Raw genomic sequence first — 23,182 nt, 5'->3', positions numbered from 1 at the left:
CAGGACCCCATTTTGCAAGGCTCTGTACAAACACAGAACAAAAACACAGTCCCTGCCACAAAGAATTTACAATCTTGTACAATCTTACTGTCTGGTATAGTACATATCACTCCTGTCTACAACACAATTCTTGCTGCATTCCCAAAACTAAAATAATTAATAATTGAGCCTTCATTTACATGTAAGGATTGAATTTTTTCATTTTTTGATATGTAAAATCTTGATTGAGGATCATAGTTTTAATATGAGGGTGGCATTTATGGTTTATATTTAATTATTTAAAATTTGTCTTTTAATTCTGGTATAACAGCCCATGCATCTTTGGGTTGGTGGGGAAAAAATTATTATACTATCTAATGTGAAATGCAAAATATTCCAATTGTAACTTCAGATGAAGTTGATTTATTTGTTGGTCATGATGAAAATCCTATCCAAATTAGTTTTCAAGAAACTTAAGTGGTCAAAACAATAGTTCTTGGTATTAATGTGTAGCTGTTAAGGTAAATTCGATACTGAGTTGTGTAAACAGGCCTAGCAGACCTGTGGTGTTGGTAGCAAATGCAATATTTTTCTTCAAAGAATATTTTTTGGAATACTTTGTGAAGGGTCCAGCCAGCCAGCCAGCATTTGGCCAGTTTTGTCACACTAAGGAGTGCAGGGTTGGACCTTAAAATACGTTCAGCTGTTTGGAGTGTAGTAACTCATGTTGCTATAGTTATGATATTCTCTTATGTAAATATACACAAATTATTTTCCTTCAGCATGCTAAAAATCTGGGGTAAAAAAAGATTTTCATATATTTGAAATTAATACATTTAAATTATTTTAATAGCCCAGGCATTTTTTTCTTTATCATAGAATCATAGATTAGGGTTGGAAGAGACATCAGGAGGTCATCTAGTACCCCCCCCCCCCGCTCAAAGCAGGACCAACCCCAACTAAATCATCTCAGCTGGGCTTTGTCAAGCTGGGCGTTAAAAACCTCTAAGAATGGAGATCCCACCACCTCCCAAGGTAAAAACAACAAGGACTCCTCGTTGTTTTTGTGGACACAGACTAATACGGCTACCCCTCTGATACTTGGCTCACTAGAAGAAAAGGAGTATTTGTGGCACCCTAGAGACTAACAAATTTATTGAATTCATTGAATGCATCCGATGAAGTGAGCTGTAGCTCACGAAAGCTTATGCTCTAATAAATTTGTTAATCTCTAAGGTGCCACAAGTACTCCTTTTCTTTTTGCGAATACAGACTAACACGGCTGCTACTCTGAAACTTGGCTCACTAGGTAAAGCATTCCAGTGCTTCATCACCCCCTAGTGAAATAGTTTTTCCTAATAGATCTCCCCCACTGCAACTTGAACCATTGCTCCTTGTTCAGTCATCTATCACCACTGAGAACAGCTGAGCTCCATCCTCTTTGGAACCCACCTTCAGGAGTTGAAGGCTGCTATCAGATCCTCCCTCACTCTTCTCTTCTGCAGACTAAATAAGCCAAGTTCCCTCAGTCTCTCCTCGTAAGTCAAGTGCACTAGCCCCCTAATAATTTTTGTTGTCCTCCATTAGACACTCTCCAGTTTGTCCACATCCTTTCTATAGTGGGGGGCCGTTGATTGCTACCTGTTGAGCTCAATGATCTAGCCAGCTTTCCATCTACCTTATAGTACATTCATCCAATTCATCCAGTCCATACTTTAGAGAAATGAGCACACAGTTGGGAGTCTTCCTAATTCTAATCCTGGTCCTGGCAATTGATCTACTGTGATTGGTAACATAATTCCTCTGTGCCTCAATTTTCCCATCACTGAAATTAGAATATCTACTTCACAGTGTTGTTGTCAGGCTAAATTAGTTAATGTTTGTAAAGCTCTTTGAAGATGTTCTAGATGTTTTCTATTTAAGGATCTGTGTAATTTACTTTTCACAGTAAGTACAGTAACTCCTCACTTAATATTGTAGTTATGTTCCTGAAAAATGCGACTTTAAGAGAAACGATATTAAACAAACTCAATTTTTCCAGAAGATTTAATGTAAATGGGGGGGAGGGTTAGGTTCCAAGGAAATTTTTTTGCCAGACAAAAGGTATTGTATACATAAACAGTGTAAGTTTTAAACAAGCAATTTAATATTATACTCAGCAATGATGTTTGTGAAGCTCTTCCCTCCAGCCTCCTGAATGATGGCAGAGTTCAATCCCAGTTAATGGTGAAAAATTAACAGGTGCTCTGCACCCATTGGCAGCGAAGCTCCCCCCACCCCTGCCTTGCCGCCTTTTTCCCCAAGCGTGCAGTGTCCCCGCTCCTCCCCTTCCCTCTCAGAAAATCCTAAGTGCCACCAAACAGCTGTTTGGCGAAGCTCTGGGAAGGAGGAGGAGGAGGCGGAGAAGAGGAAATTGTGCAATGCTCCCTTGTAAAGTCGCTGCTCTTCCAGAGAATCCTACAAGCAGTGGACGGAGCAGGCAGCCAAATGACGTTATAAGGGAGCATTGCACAACTTCAAGGGAGCCAGTTCCCTAATGGAGCGGGGATGTAACATTGAAACAATGTTAAGTGGAAGGACCTTAAGTGAGGAGTTACTGTATTTCTAACACACCTATGTATGAGAAACAAGGTGGGTGAGGTAATATCTTTTACTGGGCCAACTTCTGTTGGTGAGAGATACAAACTTTCGAGACACACAGAACTCTTCTTCAGGTCTGGGAAAGGTACTCCCAGTGTCACAACAAAATGCAAGGTGGAAAAGCTTGTTTGGCATGAGTTGTTCCAATAAAAGATATTACCTCCCCCAGCTTGTCTCTCTAATATCGTGGGACTGACACGGCTACAACTACACTGCATATTATCTTACGTTTGGCATGGAAAATTTGGCCAGTTCAGGATCAAATAATTCCACAGGGAAAAAATAATGTTGAGTTAGTGTTGCATTGGCTACCAGTAACGTTTCGGTTATTTCAACGTAACAGTTGAACAAGATCAGATGTTGATTAAAAGGATGATTTTTGACCACTTAGTTTATTAAATTACTTTAATAGAAAAACTTTTAAATTTTTGTTTTAAAAATAAAAGCAATGACACGTGACATTGACACTGATTATTTCTATTGTGGTACCTTGTCAGAATCTCCTCTCCTTTGTACTCCCACTGCCGAGGAAGTGAAGTTCATCAGCACATGTTCTCTCCTACATCTGCTCCAGGTCTACAACACCTTAAAATCCCATTTAGTGCGGATTGTGCTCTTGCAACTTCTCCTTTAGTCTTTTACCTGAACCCACAACCCCAGAGTAACCCTGCTAGTCCCTGCTACAGCAATCCGCTACAGTGGAGGTAAGGAAAAACATAAAGTAGGAACAATTAACAATTTGATTCCAGTGTAACAACTTATAAACTTTTCATTAGTTAATAATTCTAGAGAATAACATCTAAAAAAAATAAACAGACTTTGTGTTTATATTTAACTGTATGGTGTTCAGGTCTGTTTTGCATGTTTGTCCAAACTGTTAGTTCACCTACAGGTAAAGGTCTAGAATAAGGAAAAAAGCTATATACGTACATACATAGGCATGCATGCATGCATACATACTAACTAGCATACTACATGAGTTTAGAAATTAACTCTTCATTGTTACTGCTAAAATGTTGTTCAGTTCCTTAAACCTTGTGGTGCTATTGCAGAACAAATGGTATGAAAGAATTTTCTTGTTCTTCGAGTGATCATCCCATGTGTGTTCCACTCGAGATGTGCATGCTTGAGACTGGAAGATTTTTGCTAACAGTGTCTGTTGGTTCACACTTCTGCCCTTCTCCTTGTGTTTCAAACCAAGGTCATGAGTGGCAGCATGGGCTGACTGCCTTTCCAGTTTCTTTCTACTGCCCATGGTCTGAGACTGAAACTCTTCAGTGTCTGCAGTGTTAGCTAGCATTCTTCTTCAGAACTTTGTCGTTAGTTTTAAATAATTTTAAAAACCTGTTTGTAGACAGTTTAGTAGTCCTGAGGGCTTGGGTGTCCCGTCCCGTCCTCCCCTCCCCCATACCCCTGTGGGGTGCCTAGTATGCCCAGGATCCTGAGATTCAAAGACTGTGTGGCCTGCCAGGGATGACCACGACACATGCCTCCATTGCCTTGGGAATGCTCATGTCCCTTCTAAATGCAGCATCAAGCCCATGTGCACAGGGTTAAAAGATTCCTGATGGACTGTGCTTTAAGGCCCCAGTTCAATCCCAGCTGATCAGACCTCCATGTACATCAGACAGAGACACCGTGAAGCACCCATCCAAGGACAGTGGTCTCCAGCTTTGGGGAGAATCTTGGCAAATAAGATGGCTCTTCCAAACAAAGGTATGAGGAGGGTAAGAGCAAACATTCTTACAAGAAACATGAGATCTCCCTCCAAGTCATGATCCAAAACGAGGACTTCCTCTCTGATGCCATCTAAGTCCAGTAAAACTTTGCACCCTGGCACCAGAGTGTCAGGAGCTCACAAGAGTACAGTTGATTTCTTGGTACTGAAAGGCAAGAATGCCCTGAAACCAGCCCTACTTGATGGAGTGGGCCCAAGATTGGCATCAGTGAAGAAAAGAAGGCAGCAGATGCCTTCTACGTCATCAGTACCATGAAAGAGAAGGGATTGTTGATACTCAAGACTAGGGCAAAGCCAGTACCACTGGTGCCAATAAGGGAAAGAAGCCTGGTGCGTTGTCTTGTGGGGGGGGGCTAGATACACTGCTCCAGAGGACACTATCTACCTGGATCCAGAATTGCCAATACTATTGGACGAGGTACTAGCCAGTGATGTCTCGCACCATCAGTTCGCCACTCTCCAGTACCATCGTCCAGCTGACGCATAATAAGATCTCCAGTACCAATGGCACAGTGGATCAGCATAGAAGGCTCCTTCTCCTCAGTGTCAGCGGGAGAGTTTTACCACACCATCAAGACGGGGTTCAGCCCTGACAGAGGGTCCAAGATTTCATGGACACCTTTGCTCTCACACAGGAGGGACTGTGCACACCTTGGGACCAATGGTACCCCTTCCATGGGGACTGCCCCAATTCCCCTATGATTCCTCACATTGGCCTTACTGGGGGGTTCCTGGGATACATATATGTGACATCCTGAATCTGTAAGATCATACCGGGAGTCAAGACATTCTTCCCCACGCAGAGAAGAACATCAAACCCTCAGGAATTATCTGAGGAAGACGAGCAACCTGACAGACTAGGCAGAACAATTCACCTGGGCAAGGTTATCATCGCCTGCAAATGGGATGGTCGCACCAGCTTCGTTGTCATCACCCAACTGCTACAGGCAGTGCCAGCACCTCCTGAGGAGGATTGCAGACTCTCTCCAAATTCCCCTGGAGGAAGTACAGGACACCCCTCATAAGCTACTAGACATCCTCCAGATTGCGGGTTCCAGTAAGATGGAACAGCTACTTCGTGAGACCATCTTCGAACTGGCCAAGATGGTCTGGCGTACTCCCGCCACTTGTTCTCCCACTCCAAAGAGAACAGAGAGGGAATACTTTGTGCCATTTAGGAAAGCAGAATACTTATTTTCACATCCTGCTTTGAATTCTCAAGTGGCGCAAACTGCCACCCAAAAGGGCAAGCAAAACTGCTCAAGATTTACATCCTCTGATAAGGAGGTCAAATGTTTAGACCTCTTCAGAAGAAAGAACTTCATTTTGGTGAGCTAAGAGTTCCACATAGCAAACTGTCAAGCTTTACTGTCAAAGTATGATTTTTATTAATTATAATAAGTTCTTGGAATTCACCAACAAACTCCATCAAGAAGATACTTTAATTCCCAGCAATTATCAATGAAGGCAAATTGCTGGCTAGATTGGCCATCCGGGCCTTAGTGTGTGCAGCAGATATAGCCTCCTGCTTGATTGCAATGTCCATAATAATAAGACAGGTTTTGTGCCTCCAAAACTCCAGATTTCCCAAGAAAGACCAGCCCACTATGGAAGATCTGCCTTTTGAGGAAAATAACATATTCAATGAGGACAAAAATCAGTCATTGCATTCCCTCAAATACTCAAGAGCATCCCTTCACTCACTGAGTGGCTATACCCTAGCACCATGCAAGAATTATCCCAAGACTCATCCCTATATACAACAACCAGATCCTTAATCATTCTACCATCAGAGTGCTTATGAACGACCTCTGAAATGCCAGAGAATGCAGCATAGTAATCATAATGTCGTGCCTTCATTCTCCTTCCAGTCCAAGCCACCCACCAAAAAATCCTTTTGACAGGATTTTTGAGAGTTGCAAAGTAGCCCCACTTCCACATTTACCTTGTCCAGACTCCTGCACCCCATTTGGTGGCCATTTGTTCCATGCTTGGCACCTCATAACATCAGATAGATGGGTTCTGGAAATTATCATCACTGGTAATACAGTAGAGGTATTCTCCCTTTCCCATCCCTCTTGAAGGATGCCTCTCATGAGAGATTCGTCAGACAAGAAGTAGACTACCTACTCCATCTGGGAACCACAGGACTGGTACTAGCTCAGCATGGGGGAAAAAGATTGTATTCAAAATATTTCCTCATCCCCCAAGAAGAAAGGAAGCTGGAAGCCCATGCTAGATCTCAGACAGCTGAATGCTTTTATTTGCTGCCTGAGATTTGGAATGATCACCCTGGCCTCTATAATCCTATCATAGAACAAGGGTGACTGGTTCACAGTTCTTGGTTTAAATTAAATTAAAGTTCTTGGCTTATATTCACATAGATATCCGGTCTGCACGCAGAAGATTCCAATGATTCTCCAGGAGCCTAGAACATTAACAGTTCAGAGTGCTCCCCTCTGGCATTTCAGCAGCACCAAGGGTATTCACCAAGGTGCAATCAGCAGTGGCAGTCCACTGCTGTTCTCAGGGCTCATCAGTGTTCTGCTACCTCTACATCTGGTTATTCCCAGGGAAGTCGTATCAAGAAGCTTGAGTGACAACCTTGTCCCTGCTCTGTCTCCTGCAGTGTTCAGGGCTCCAAGTAAACTTAGAAAAGTCCATTTTAGTTCTCACAGTTGGCCTATTGTGTTGGCCTCACAGTTGGTCTATGTGCATAAGGATGGAGACGTTGGGGCAGCCCAGTTGTTGGTCAGCTTCTGGTTTCTGGGGAAGTCAGTCATTGGAGAGAATGACACATGACTTCTTTTGATAATACACAGAATAGAGCGAAGAGCATGTTTGAAGGCGACCAGTGAAATGGTGATAAAGTTTAAATGTTGTTTTTCATCTTGTTTCAATTTAAAAAAATATACAGTACTACAGGGCAAATACTGGGTAACATTCAAATCTAATAAGTGTAGTTTAATGCTATTAACTCCATGTGCTGCTTACCAGTTTACCAGTCTAACTCTGGTGCTTATCTATATTAGACTAGTGTTAAATTTCTTTGAAATGAATTTTTTTTGGCATGGGGGCTAATAGTATTTAAAAAAATATCAAACCATAAGACATTTTTGCAAGATACAGTGCTTTTTCCTGTCAGTCAAAAATTTTCAAGGGACGCAGACATAAATGGGTCAGTGAATAATTTTCATGATAGGAATAGTCCCTGTAAATGTCTGTGTTGAGTTCTATTTCAGCTTTACCCGGGGCTGTTCATGGTTAGAATAACGTTCACATATGCAGACCTTCTGGACATCTGCTCTCTGGATACCAGACAGTTGATGATTCAGAGATGTGTGGCTGCATTATGAAAGCTCAGCTCTATAATAACTTTTTATTTGTTGTTCTTTGTAAGTTTTTGCTTTCACCTGTGCAGCTCTTGATCCTGTTTTATCCTATCCTTCTTTGTTGTAGTTTTGTTTACTTGGTTACCCTACCAGCTATGGGTATTCTCACTGCCAAGTTAGAGCAAAGGTTCATCCTGGTAAGCTATTTACTGTCACTGATCTAGTTGGTTTAAAGCACACAGGTCGGTCAGGTTGCAGTGAGTTCCCCTAACTGTGGATGAGGAGTTGCATTTTCCAGTAACTAAAACTGTACATTTTAATGTTAGAAGTTTATCACATTTGGCCATCGGTAATCCATTTTCTCCTTCTTTTTCTTTCAACTATTTCATGATGCTTTCAGTCTTTCTGCATGGACAGATGAGAGGCTGTTGTACAGCTGACGTCAGTGCTAGTGATGGAGGTTGTTGGCTTCAGAGAGATGCAATCTAATTAGGAATAGAAATATTGTGTACCTCAGGTTTAACAGAAAATAAAGGTGAGCTTCTTTATGATCACTAAAAGGGACTCAGGTGGCACACCCAGGGTAGTAACTGAGAGACACTGACAATGGGTAAATTAGGTAAGTATTATTGATGTTATGTACGTGATTTGGGATCATTTTTAGATGCAAGTTTATCAACAGGAAGAGGCTGAATGGTCTCAAAAACATTAAATGGATGTGTTGGGTGTATTTTTATTGTTTGGGTTTGACAAATGCTTCTCTAGGTATGAGGCAACTCAGATTACCAAATGACACTTGGCCATATTTCACAACCATACCTTAGTATGACTTGGCCACTCATTATAAAGCCAAATTTATCCTTATGCCAAAGAACCTGGTTTTATTGCGCTACTTGACATTAAATGGTTTTAAAAGATGTTATGCGTTAAATTGTCATCAGATGAGATGAATTTTGAGATTATAAAAAAAAACAACCTGCATGTTATTTGTAACTACTTCTTGCAGCAAGACACATTTGAGTTTAGACAGCTTTAGAAATATACATAGGGATTCATGTGACAAAAGCAGATGGGAGAGTTAGGTGTTTCAGTTTAGGCCTCGTTCAGTGTGGGGCTATAGTTCTAAAAGTAAGTAAGATTAAATGTTAGTGGGAATGAGAGAGACTTTAATTAATCTTTTTTTCTTTCAAATTGAAGGAGGGGAGTGAATGGGTGGCAGCAATATCAGCCAGAATATCGCAATGAGTGTTTTTCCCACCCGGCTATCTATGGTTTTATGAAATAGTATGCAATTATAATTCTGTATTCTACAATTCTTTGTTGTAAGAGTGTGTGTGTGTGTGTGTGTGTGGTCTTCCCCTTTTTCCCCCCAGAAATGTTCTGGCTTTTAAAAATATTTAGGGATAATATCTTTATTAATGGCAAAGAGTCCTGTGGCACCTTATAGACTAACAGACGTATTGGAGCATAAGCTTTTGTGGGTGAATACCCACTTCGTCGGAAAGCTTATGTTCCAATACGTCTGTTAGTCTATAAGGTGCCACAGGACACTCTGCCACTTTTACAGATCCAGACTAATATGGCTACCCCTCTGATCTTTATTAATGTTATGTAGTTTTGCAAAATAGCCATGAACATTTATTAGTATAGTCATAAAATCTACTCATCAATCTTTAATAGGATGATGATTAAATACTTTACTTTCTTATTTAAATAAAACAATATAAAAGTGACTTCAAACTCAAATTTGCCCCAGGTGGCCAGAAACTATCCGTCAAAACCTAAACAAAATAAAACTGAAATTTTACAAGGCTGGTCTTGCTTTTAAAGGTTGTTAGATATAGTGTAGGTAATAGATTTTATTTTAACATCTTTATATGGATACAGACTTTCTGAAAAAGCATGCATTTAATCATAATAAAAGGGTAGAAAGTGGGAATAGTATGTTTTCTAAAATCTTTACTGAACTGTGGATAAAGAAAAGGAGTACCGGTGGCACCTTAGAGACTAACAAATTTATTAGAGCATAAGCTTTCGTGAGCTACAGCTCACTTCATCGGATGCATTTGGTGGAAAAAACAGAGGAGAGATTTATATGCACACACACAGAGAACATGAAACAATGGGTTTATCATACATACTGTAAGGAGAGTGATCACTTAAGATAAGCCATCACCAGCAGCAGGGGGGGGAAAGGAGGAAAACCTTTCATGGTGACAAGCAAGGTAGGCTAATTCCAGCAGGGGATACCATCATAGGGCCTAATCACATCAGCCACACTATCAGAGGCTCGTTCACCTGCGCATCTACCAATGTGATATATGCCATCATGTGCCAGCAATGCCCCTCTGCCATGTACATTGGCCAAACTGGACAGTCTCTACGTAAAAGAATGAATGGACATAAATCAGACGTCAAGAATTATAACATTCAAAAACCAGTTGGAGAACACTTCATAGAATCATAGAATATCAGGGTTGGAAGGGACCCCAGAAGGTCATCTAGTCCAAACGCCCTGCTCAAAGCAGGACCAAGTCCCAGTTAAATCATCCTAGCCAGGGCTTTGTCAAGCCTGACCTTATAAACCTCTAAGGAAGGAGATTCTACCACCTCCCTAGGTAACGCATTCCAGTGTTTCACCACCCTCTTAGTGAAAAAGTTTTTCCTAATATCCAATCTAAACCTCCCCCATTGCAACTTGAGACCATTACTCCTCGTTCTGTCATCTGCTACCATTGAGAACAGTCTAGAGCCATCCTCTTTGAAACCCCCTTTCAGGTAGTCAATCTCTCTGGTCACTCGATCACAGATCTTAGAGTGGCTATACTTCAACAAAAAAGCTTCAAAAACAGACTCCAACGAGAGACTGCTGAATTGGAATTAATTTGCAAACTGGATACAATTAACTTAGGCTTGAATAGAGACTGGGAATGGATGAGTCATTACACAAAGTAAAACTATTTCCCCCTGGTATTTCTCCCTCCCACCCCACCCCCCACTGTTCCTCTGATATTCTTGTTAACTGCTGGAATTAGCCTACCTTGCTTGTCACCATGAAAGGTTTTCCTCCTTCCCCCCCCCCCCCCCCCCCCCCCCCCGTGCTGCTGGTGATGGCTTATCTTAAGTGATCACTCTCCTTACAGTATGTATGATAAACCCATTGTTTCATGTTCTCTGTGTGTGTGTATATAAATCTCTCCTCTGTTTTTTCCACCAAATGCATCCGATGAAGTGAGCTGTAGCTCACGAAAGCTTATGCTCTAATAAATTTGTTAGTCTCTAAGGTGCCACCGGTACTCCTTTTCTTTTTGCGAATACAGACTAACACGGCTGCTACTCTGAAACCTGAACTGTGGATAGGTTGCTTTAAAAAAAATTCAACCTTTCATATAAATGGATGCTGTCAGAGCTGAGAGGTCTAAATTTAGACCTGTGAGCTGTGTGTGTGTGTGCGTGCGCGTGCGTGCACATTGAGCTATCCCCTCCTCTCAGCAGGTCTATTCTGTTCCTGTGAGCAAGGGTATTGAAAAGAACAAATATCCTGCTCTGCAAGCACTACAAGGTGAAATTCACTTCATCCTCACGAAGCCTGATTAATTGGGCATTCTGAAAGGGTGGGAAATTGGGGAAGGAGAAATCTTTCTCCATTCTGGGGTCATGGTGTGGGTCTGCAGCTTTTCCATGTCACTTGTACAATGTGTTAGGGCTGCTAATTCTGTGTTGTTAAGTAGTGGCTGCAGCCCATGCCCAGTGCAAGAGCCACTTTCACCAAATGCTGGAGGTGTGGAAGAGCCCAAATTCAGCTCTGCTCCCTATGGTCCCCCGTGTGGTCTTAGAGGTGTTCAGGGCTTTGTATTGGGTGCCTGAACCAGAGCAAATGTCATGTTACAGTGAATAGGATTCAACACTTAGTTTATAAAGGCCATGTCTTGTCTAGGAAAATGAGTAGTATTTATAAAAGTATTAGCAAACACATTTTAACTAACACAACTTTACTCAGCCCTAGTGGGTACTCTGGGGTTGACCACAACCAGCTAACATATTTTAAAACATGACTTGCCCTGTCTACACTGGATGCAAAATCTTGTTTACAATCATGTTAGTTAAAACCTGTTTAATAATTTTTGTGAGCATACTAATTTTTTGTAAGGCTAGATATGGCCTTGAAACAGAATGTAAGGGGAGTTTTGTGGAGATACGCACATGTACAATCCCAAAGAACCTCAGCGCCCTACTCGGGATGAAGTCCTAGGTTTGGGGAATAAATTGACTTCACAAGAACATGGCAGCACTTGAATATGGGGGAATTAGATATTTTATATTTATTTTTTAATATTGGGTTTGTTAACCTTGAGGAGTGTTCTTTACTTTTAAATATTTCAAGGTATATTAAGAAATGGCAATAGTATAATAATTTTAACAGTATGTTATCTGTCACTGCTTAAGTTCCCTCTGAGTGTAAAGTTACTTGAGATAGCATTTGAGAGTTTATTTTAGTTACTATTTCCTATTTGACAGCTGTCAAGGGATTAATGAATAGCTCTGTAACATTTGGAAATTGCTTTGTCTGTCGCAGCAGATGGTACTTTTCAGTTTGAGTTCTTGCTGCACTTCAGACTCTGTTTCCTTAAAATGTGCTGAATAATTGTTTTGTTTTCACAGGTGCCTTAATGCTATTTTTGCAAATGTAGATTGACCAGTCCAGGCATACTGTGTCATAGGGCAGCTGTAGTCTCTGAATGTAATACATGAGTGCTATGAAACTTTTGGATTTTGAGTAGATATTATTTTTGTGGTTTTTATTTTAATACAGAATTTTGCTTTACATCATAAATTCTTACATAAATTTCACTTTGGAGAATTAGAGTTCCTATTTTGGTTAATTTTTTCTTTAGATTGAGATTCTTGAGATTTTTCTCTTTGTTCCTTTACTGTTACCAGTTGCCATACATGGGAATAGTTCTTCTCTGCCAGCAAATTGATGGCACACTGAAACTTTTAGGTGATGTTCCCTGTACATGAGAAGTTTGCTGGCTCCAAAAACTTCTACTGTGTCTGGCTCCAGCTGATGGAAGATGACCAGTTCCTTTGCAAGCTGGTAGGGATAGAAGAACCTGCAGTCTTGGAGTCTTTGGAGCACTCTCCTCTGAGCAAGTTTGTACAAGCTCCCTTTTTTGTTCTTAGTGTTCTGTGCTGGGGAATGCTGAACAGTTGCCTTCCCCACACCAAGGAAGACATCACTCTTCCTTACTCTTTGACAGCTGATGTTTCTGTTCTACCCAGGCTCTCTAAGACAACCAGACAGCACAGAGGACTGCTTGGGGTGTTTTGGTATAGTAGTGATACAGGCATAACTTCCTCGCTCTCCTCTTGCAGTAGGCCCCAGGACACAGCATGTGGCCACTCCAAAGAAACATGACCACAGCACCTTTTTCCTCTTTCTTTCAATTCCTTTTTTTCATGCCATCTCTTTTGCCTGAAAAATGTTTTACTCTAGTGCTCCAAGCCATCTGATTCTCCACTGTCAAGTACCTCCTAAATCTGTACTACCTTTGGCTAGTTTTCATCATCCAGCCAAAACTTGTTTTCACTCCCATCCTCATAATTAGGACTGCAGATTTGTTATGACATTTTTTTGATCAAAAATCGCGAAGTGGGCATGGTAAATTTAATAAAGGTCACCGGTTTAGGGTGGAAATGGTATGTAAAGTGATGTGAGTGCCATATAAAGTGGGGAAGTCATGCAGGAGGAGTCGGGTCCTATCCCCAGGAGGTGGGAGGCCCTGGGTGAGATGTCAGGTCCTGCCCTGGGACATGGGGGGCCAAGGGGGATGGGTTGCAGAGCAAGCCTGGTCTGCACTCACCCTGCAGTGGTGGTTCCTGTCCCATAGTGCTGGCCTGGTTCCCTACTCCAGCCCTTTGGGTCTTGCTCCAGTGTGCAGATGAGGCTCTCCCCTGTGATACCCTGCCTCCTTCCTGGCCCTGTCACCCCCTGATCGCTTGCCCTGAGCTAGGCTCGACACAAGTAATAGATAAACTGAAAAATCACAGTATCTATGACATTTTTACTACTGTGACAAACCTATAGCCCTACTTAGAATCCTCTTACCTAGTTTACGCTACACGGTAAATATAAATGATTATTAGAAGTCTAGAAAATATTTGGAACCATCATGAACTCTGCCATTCTGAAACAGCTTGCTTCACTTTCATGTTCCTTCCTTTCCTCCTACCCCTTTCCTAATTTTAGATAAGGTCTTTACGGCAGGGACTTCGTTGACTTAGATTTCTGAAAAGGACCTAGCACACTTTGGTTCCATAAAAATAATGCAAGGTTCCCACTTCTAACTTCTCATGCCCCGTGTCTTCTAAATATAGATGTTTATTTGCTTAAATACCCTACTCTAAAGAGAGACCTCTCTAAATAACAGATTTGTGCCGTGTAAAGAATCTGCTGTAAATGCAAAAGTGCTACCACATACTTCACGGTCATTTGTTCTTGTGTTGTGGTTTGTTGTCCCTTACTGCAATGCAGGGGAATCCTTAGTTCATTTCCTGTGTGGGAGCTTTTTTGATTTGGCTCCCATTCATATATTCTTGTAACTTATTTTACTAACATAACGTGATTTTTTTAAAAAAAAATATGGTAAATATAAATTAATAAAGAATAGGTAAGCAAGCCAAAGTATAACTGCAAGGAAGCGTTTAAAAAAAAGGGGGGAGAGTGGGGGGCAAAAACATTAAATCAATTATTTTTTCTTACTGCAGCTTAGTATCTACTAGTCCACTCTACTCTTTAAAAGTGAGAAGATTTCAGGGCTATTACACTCTGTTTTCACAGTGACTCGACAAAAATATTTATCACAGGTGTTTCTATGTGCATGAATGCATCCAATGAAGTGAGCTGTAGCTCACGGAAGCTTATGCTTTAATTTGTTAGTCTCTAAGGTGCCACAAGTCCAAGTCCTCCTTTTCTTTTTGCGAATACAGACTAACACGGCTGCTACTCTGAAACCTGTCACAGGTGTTTCTGTAAGTCCCGGATATCCAAACTTTGCTCAGCTGAGGGCTTCCTGGCAAGTTGACAGAAGTGTAGTGGATACAACTAATTTACGTAAAATGGAGCTGACTGTAGCTGCCCACCTCTTTGATACGGATGTGCAGCCCAGGGAGACATGTCCCAGCATGCAATACTGCTGCTTGATCTGAGCAGCCACAGCTAAGATCAAAATGGAGCATGACACTGTGTCCTGTCATCTCTGCATATTAAAAATGAGGACAGCTACAGATTGCATTATAGAAGTCCACAATCCACTTTTTGCCAGTGATCTACATTTTGAAAAGTAACAAGATTTAATGATCTTCAAATTCACATTTCCAATAAATAAATAAATAAATATATCTTGGGGATACTGTGTGGCCCAGGAACTCCTGCTAAAGATTTATGCTGTTTGTGTTTATCTGTGTGTGTTCTTAGCTTCTGTATTGTATACATTTAAAATTATATGTAAAAAAGTAACTAGTGCATTATCAACTAACTGCCCACAGGTATACACAGAATGATCAGCTGAAAATGTTGTTGACAAATTTATTTAAAGCTTGAATTTTGCCAGTTAAGGGCAGAAGCTGAAGTTATTTGTTCAAGAAAAATAGACTGGACTAAACTTTCAGATTTTGATAAGCAAAACAACTGTAAAATGGTAATCTACCAATTTTGATTTGGAAAAATTATAGGATTTAGGCAGGGCTGGCTATAGGTTTTTTGCCGCCCCAAGCAAAATATTTGTTGCTCGAAGAGCGCAACAGTTCAAGCAAAAAAAAAAAAATGATGGCGGAATGTTGCCCCTGGAATTGTGCCACCTCAAGCACGTGCTTGCTTTGCTGGTGCCTAGAGCCGGTCCTGTATTTAGGGGATGAGCATTCATGTCAGTGAGGTATAAATTTTCTTTTTTTTTTTTTTTTTTTTGTGGACTATATGATATCAGAGATACTTTGGAACTCTTTGGTCAATTAGTTTATATATTATCTGTAATGGGATGCCATTAAATGATAGTAATACTATGTAGTATGAGACTCACTTGGCAATCCTTGGATGAAAGGTATTATGTAAGCGAAGTATTATTTAATTATTTTATATTAGCTGTTCTGATGCCACTTAGTCCCATCTATATAGGGTGGCTCTTTGACTCATTCCTCTCCATTCCAGTCTATCTTGAAGCAGTTCTGTGAAAACGTCACAGCTAATCAAATCCATTTGTATGACACCCATGTATGTAGTTTTGCGGTTTTCCATCCTTTCTCTCACCCTTCACTTCTAAGTTTAACGCCCATTTTCCTATTTATTCTTCCGATCTTCTTTTCAGATGCCCAAACCATCTAAGCCTGGATTTCCTCAGTGTTTCTATAACTGGTACAACCTTCACGGTTCCCCAAATTTGTTTGTTCTGAACATGGTCCATCCTTGTAACTCCAAGCATCCATATTAATGTTTTTATTTCCACTGTGTACAAGATCTGCTCCTGTCTCTTCTTAAGTACCCAGTATCCAGCATCATACAAAAGTGCAGACCTAATTACTATCTTGTAAATCTTACTTTTCAATTTGATGGGCATTCTCCTATCACAGATCTCTTCACTCCTCTCCATTTAATCCGTGCCTTTTCTGTTCTGCTTATAAATTCACAATTGTTCTATGCTACAGAGCCTCGGTACTTGAACTTCTGTATCTTTGGTCATGGCTGACTCTGCAGACTTAGTCTCATTGTCTTCCTGCAAGGTATCATTGAATCTGTAGACCATTTATACTGTTTTACTTCTGCAGATTTTCATGCCATTTCTTTCAAATATGCATCACGCTCTCTCTAAATCTTCTTCCATTTCCTCTTTGCTCTCTCCCATGAGCACTACATCATCCTCAAATAGCATGCACTGGAGTGCCAAGTCTTTGGATGTTTTCTGTAAGTACATGGAGCACCAACATGAACAAAATGGGGCTGAGTGCCAAGCCTTGAAGTACTGTGATTCTTACTAGAAACCGTTCAGTTTCTCCACATGGCCATCTGACTGCGGTAATTTTTGTGGCATCACTTGTACATTATATATTACTACTGATATTAGTACAGACTTTGTCACCTTCCGATTACATTAATGGACATGATGATGATATTTATTGAGTAGTTAATGATTATTTGTAGGGTGTTCCTTGATTTATTTGCAGAAAGGTACACATCAAAAGTGTGGTAAACTTTATAATGCAATAATAATTTTGTATCCTTATCTGTTATTTTTGCCAGTTTCTGTTTCATGAAAACTCACCCTACATTTCAAGAGATTGTGGTGGTGTTTGTGGGTGTGTTTTTTTTTAAATGTCAGTCATGATTTTGGTTCTACTATTACACACCAAGCCAATCGTTTTTGTGTTCCAGTTAAGTTAGTTATTTACTCCATAAATATTTTGAGTTGGGTCTACTGACTGCTGGATAGGATTTAGTTTTTCAGGCCCATTCTGTATTTTAAATTAACTGGTTTTTAAATGAGAGGATTCAAGACGATTTCTTTGAGATAATTTATATTAAAATATGAAGGTTGTTTGTATGTTCTGGACTTCTTGGAAATATATCCATGTTTGTTGTGTGTTTGTATATACACATGTGCACATGTGTGTATTGCGATTGCGTCTACATAGATGGTCAAGTCAATCATGTTAATCTAAAAGAGTTTATTAACTATGCAATAGCTGAGGGAACCAGGCAGCCCTTGCTGATGGATGCAGCCTGCAAGTATGGGTCTACATCTTCTAACTAGATCACAGTGGTAAATAGGGGGGCCACAAAGACCCCACTTTTAGTCATTAGCAGCACATCTGATCACTCCGCATCTGAAATTATTGGGCTTTACCCAAAGATGACGTGGAAGATTCAAAAGAGGGCGCTAGACTGATGGATCCAGCTGTCAAGCTGCTTGGAAACATTTTAAAGACACCATAATAGAGGCTCAACTTAAATGTATACCCCAATTTAAAAAACATAGTAAGAGAACCAAAAAAGAGCCACCATGGTCAAACAACAAAGTAAAAGAAGCAGTGAGAGGCAAAAAGGCATCCTTTAAAAAGTGGAAGATAAATCCTAATGAGGAAAATAGAAAGGAGCATAAACTCTGGCAAATGAAGTGTAAAAATATAATTAGAAAGACCAAAAAAGAATTTGAAGAACAGCTAGCCAAAGACTCCAAAAGTAATAGCAATTTTTTTTTAACTACATCAGAAGCAGAAAGCTTGCTAAACAAGCAGTGGGACCACTGGGCTATCGAGATGCTAAAGGAGCACTCAAAGACGATAAGGCCATTGCGGAGAAACTAAATGAATTCTTTGCATCGGTCTTCACTGTTGAGGATGTGAAGAAGATTCCCAAACCTGAGCCATTCTTTTTGGGTGACAGATCTGAGGAACTGTCCCAAATTGAGGTGTCATTAGAGGAGGTTTTGGAACAAATTGATAAACTAAACAGTAATAAGTCTCCAGGACCTGATGGTATTCACCCAAGAGTTCTGAAGGAACTCAAATGTGAAATTGCAGGACTACAAACTGTCATCTGTAACTTATCATTTAAATCAGCTTCTGTACCAAATGACTGGAGGATAGCTAATGTGACGCCAATTTTAAAAAAGGGCTCCAGAGGTGACCCTGTCAACTACAGACCAGTAAGCCTCACTTCAGTACTGGGCAAATTGGTTGAAACTATTGTAAAGAACAAAATTGTCAGACACATAGATGAACATAGTTTGTTGGGAAATAGTCAACATGGTTTTTGTAAAGGGAAATCATGCCTCACCAATCTACTAGAATTCTTTGAGGCGGTCAACAAGTATGTGAACAAAGGAGATCCAATGGATACAGTAAAAAGAAAAGGAGTGCTTGTGGCACCTTAGATTTTCAGAAAGCCTTTGACAAAGGCTCTTAAGCAAAATAAGCAATCATGGGATAAGAGGGAAGGTTCTCTCTTGGATTGGTAACTGGCTAAAAGATAGGAAACAAAGGGTAGGAATAAATGGTCAGTTTTCAGAATGGAGAAATAGTGGCGTCCCCCTATTTAACATATTGATAAACGATCTGGAAAAAGGGGTAAACAGTGAGGTGGCAAAATTTGCAGGTGATACAAAACTTCTCAAGATAGTTAAATCCTAGGCAGACTGCGAAGAGCTACAAAAGGATCTCTCAAAACTGGGTGACTGGGCAACAAATTTAATGTTGATAAATGCAAAGTATTGCACATTGGAAAACATAATCCTAATTATATATATATATATATATATATATATATATACAATGATGGAATCTAAATTAGCTGTTACCAGTCAATAAAGAGATCTTGGAGTCATTGTGGATAGTTCTCTGAAATCATCCACTCAATGTGCAGCAGCAGTCAAAAAAGCAAACAGAATGTTGGGAATCATCAAGAAAGGGATAGATAATAAGACAGAAAAGATCACATCGCCTCTATATAAATCCATGGTACCCCCACACCTTGAATACTGTGTGCAGATGTGGTCGCCCCATCTCAAAAAAGATATATTGGATTTGGAAAAGGTTCAGAAAAGGGCAACAAAAATGATTAAGGGTATAATCTCTCCTCATATGAGGAGAGATTAATAAGATTGGGACTTTTCAGCTTGGAAAAGAGGCAACTAAGGGGGGATATGATAAAGGTCTATAAAATCATGAGTGGTGTAGAGAAAATACATAAGGAAATGTTATTTACTCCATCTCATAATATAAGAACAAGGGGCTACCAAATGAAATTAATAGGTAGCAGGTTTAAAAAAAAAGTATTTTTTCACGCAATGCACTGTCAATCTCTGGAACTCCTTGCCAGAGGGTGTTGTGAAGGCCAATACTATAACGGGGTTCAAAAAAGAGCTAGATAGATTCATGGAAGATAGGTCCATCAATGGCTATTAGCCAGGATGGGCAGGACTGGTGTCCCTAGCCTCTGTTTGCCAGAAGCTGGGATTGGGTGACAGGGCATGGATCACTTGATGATGATCTGTCTGTTCATTCCCTTTGGGGCACCTGCTGTTGGCCACTGTCAGAGGACAGGATACTGGGCTTGGTGGACCTTTGGTCTGACCCAGTATGGCCCTTCTTATGAGATGCGCGCTGGCTGCGTGTGAAGCTTGTTCTTGCTACCTAAAATGCCACCCGGAGGGAATTGTCCAAATGGGGATCCTTGCGCTGAGACAGTACATCAGTGGATTAAACACATCTTTAAACGGGGTAGATATGGCATGGCTTGTACCTTAAGGAGCAGATTCTGCAGGGGAACTTGTAACTCTCTGTCAGGAAGTAAGATATTGGACAGGACCAACACCCAGGCCCGACTGGTTGATCTCATAGTACCTGTTATGTGCATGGTTTCATTCAGCTGAGTATCTGAGTATCTTCATTTCAAGAACTGTGAACCACAAATAGGGACCACACATCTCAAAGAACTGCAGTTATGGAAAGTAGGTAACCTTTCTTTTCTTAGTGTCTGTGGATTGGCTCCGCAGGTAGCAATAGCTAGTTTGCTGATCTCAGATTGTTTCTTGTCTTTATTTTCAGTGAGGTCTTCGTAAGCTGTTCCTTGAAAATCAAGGTAGTGTCTAGTGCAACACCCAGATACACAGGATATGGGCTGTGGTGCAGCCTGTGTTCATTCAGGAAGATGTTGAGCTTTCTGTTGGCCTTCGTATAGTACAGATGGATGCAGCTGGACATTGTCTTTTTGGTACTAGGTTTAATTTTCCATCTTTTGCAGTAGTGGACCATCTCTTTCATCTCAGCATTCAGGTCTACTCAAGGTGACTGAAATCCTTGTCCTGTGGTGTCAGACAGATGATGGCTGCATAAATAAAATGTTTGGCGGTGGTGTTGGGAACGTCATATGTAAAGAGGTTGAAGAATATCTGTGCTAGAACTGAGCCCTGAGGTGTAGGACATTCTTTTGGGGCCTTCAGTGCTTTCCCAGACATTAAGATCCAGTGCTAAGTTGTTGTGGTGATTTTTTTTTTTTTTTTTTTTTTTTTTTTTTTTTTTTTTGCTATGAAGATCCATGCTCATTCTGAGGGGGAAAGTGTAAACAATGACCATGTATTTTCTAGCAGAAAGGGGTCAAATGAGGATGTATATTTATCTTTAAAAGGGATTTAATCCATTGTGCTGTATTACACCAGAACTAGGATACACTCTCATAATGTGTCTTTGATTGCCTCTGATTTCTCACATTTGTTTGTGATCATGAGTTTTATATTATAAAGCCTGTTGGGGGGGAAAAAACTATGCCTATCTACTTTTCCAGATGTTCTAAGAATTTATACTTGGACACGTGCAATAAATCTAGTTGGTCTGTTGACTGTACTAACTCTGTCTTTGTTCCAAAAATAATTGTCCCCATTTGGCAAGCGTCTTCCCACTCAACCTTTTGCATTAGAAAAGTCTGGTAAACACACACGCTCTTCAGTATGCATGGCAAGTCAAATGTCTTTGGTTATGTTTGTACAAGAGGTAGGGTGGATTGATTTAAATCATGTTTTGCATTTGTACTTTTTTGTTCTTTTCCTAAAGAAAGGTTGATTTTCATTGGTTGGTAACCATTGTAACATGTTGGTCTGCAACTAAATTTTGCCTTTTTGCAAACCAGGAGGACATACTATGTTTATACGCTTTTATTTAAGCAATTGTATAGCTTAACATACATTTATTCAGATTCTTAATGTTTATTTTTTTATGATAGAATGGTGAATGCTACATTTCTTATTTACTAGATGATTAATTTTGCACTTGTGATTTGTGTCAAGCTGCGTTTAGATGGAAGTTGGAATTCAATTATTTATTTAACAAAGGGAGATCAGTAGTAGTTAGTGGATTGAACGGATTGTTTCTGGTTACCATATCCTTCAAGATTTTAGAACTAGTAGTTCTCATCCTCTCTCATTTTGTTTTTATTCAGAAAGTGGATGAGGAGAACAAGCTTTTCCAACTCCCAGTAAGTTTCTCAACTTTGAAAAAACTAGTAATTGAACTCAACTAACTGAATAAACTGAAATGAAGAAAATATTCTCTCTGCACTTGCAGAAGAGGCTGTTGCTGTCAACAGTTGGCTTAGCAGTCTAACAAATTCTGGTTCTAGATCCTAGCCAGTGACTTCCTCCAGTTCAATGATTTGACTTTCTTTAAAACTTTGGCAGCAAATATGAACTGCTTGAATATTTTTTTAATTTAATTTAAATGATTTTAATCAGGGCTGTCAATTAATTGCAGTTAACTCACGCTATTAACTCAAAAATTAATCGCGATAAAAAAAATTGATCACAGTTTTAATTACACTGTTAAACAATAGAATACCAATTTAAATTTATTAAAAATGTTGTGGATTTTTTCTATATTTTCAAATATCTGTTTCCATTACAACACAGAATACAAAGTGTATAGTGCTCACTTTTTTAAATTACAAATATTTGTTTGTCATTTTTACAGTGCAAAAGAAATAGTATTGTTCAATTCACGTCATACAAGTACTGTAGTGCTATCTCTTTATCATGAAAGTGCAACGTACAAATGTAGATTGTTTTACTGTGGAGTGCAGTTATGTAACAAAAAGAAAAAAGGAAAACTTTAGAGCCTACAGGTCCACTCAGTCCTACGCTAAGAGAAACAAGTTTGTTTACATTTGCAAGAAATAATGCTGCCCACTGCTTATTTACAATGTCACCTGAAAGTGAGAACAGGCATTCTCGTGGTACTTTTGTAGTTGGCATTGCAAGATATTCTTGTGCCAGATGCACTAAAGATTCATGTGTCCTTTCATGCTTCGACCACCATTCCAGAGGACGTGCTTCCATCCTGATGATGATTGTTTAAAAAAAAATTGCATTAATTAAATTTGTGACTGAATTACTTGGGGGAGAATTGTATGTCTCCTGCTCCATGGTTTTACCCGCATTCTATCATATATTTTGTGTTACGGTAGTCTCGGATGACGACCCAGCATATGTTGTTTAATTTAAGAACACTTCCACTGCAGATTTGACAAAACACAAAGAAGGTATCAATGTGAGATTTCTAAAGTTAGCTACAGCACTCGACCCAAGATTTAAGAATCTGAAGTGCCTTCCAAATTCTGGGAGGGACGAGGTTTGAAGTATGCTTTCAGAAGTCTTAAAAGAGCAACACTCTGATGCAGAATCTACAGAACCCGAAGCACCAAAAAGAAAATGAACCTTCTGCTGGTGGCATCTGATTCAGATGATGAAAATGTACATGCATCGGTCCACATTGCTTTGGATCTTTATTAAGCAGAACCCATCATCAGCATGGATGCATGTCCTCTGGAATGGTGGTTGAAGCATGAAGGGACATATTAATCTTTAGTGCATCTGGCACGTAAATATCTTGCAATGCGGGTGACAACAATGCCATGCGAATGCCTGTTTTCACTTTTAGGTGACATTGTAAGCAA

At 40.0% G+C, this 23,182-nt stretch overlaps 1 protein-coding gene across 5 annotated transcripts in view; it reads left to right on the top strand.

Annotated features, from left to right (window-relative positions):
* MAST2 (microtubule associated serine/threonine kinase 2) overlaps nucleotides 1–23,182 on the top strand; it is a 401,769-nt gene that overhangs the window by 213,081 nt on the left and 165,506 nt on the right. For 3 of the 5 annotated variants that reach the window (XM_043491345.1, XM_038412329.2, XM_043491346.1), the window contains one exon: nucleotides 3,117–3,323. The exons of the other annotated variants lie outside the window; for them this stretch is intronic. In XM_043491345.1, the coding sequence (XP_043347280.1) occupies nucleotides 3,117–3,323 (207 nt within the window). The remainder of the gene's footprint in view (nucleotides 1–3,116; nucleotides 3,324–23,182) is intronic. 5 annotated transcript variants of the gene reach the window in all.

This window comes from Dermochelys coriacea, chromosome 8 (assembly GCF_009764565.3).
Source record: "Dermochelys coriacea isolate rDerCor1 chromosome 8, rDerCor1.pri.v4, whole genome shotgun sequence".
Taxonomy (NCBI): domain Eukaryota; kingdom Metazoa; phylum Chordata; order Testudines; family Dermochelyidae; genus Dermochelys; species Dermochelys coriacea.
Note: the sequence above shows the minus strand (reverse complement) of the source record. Positions and strands in the feature narration are given on the sequence as shown.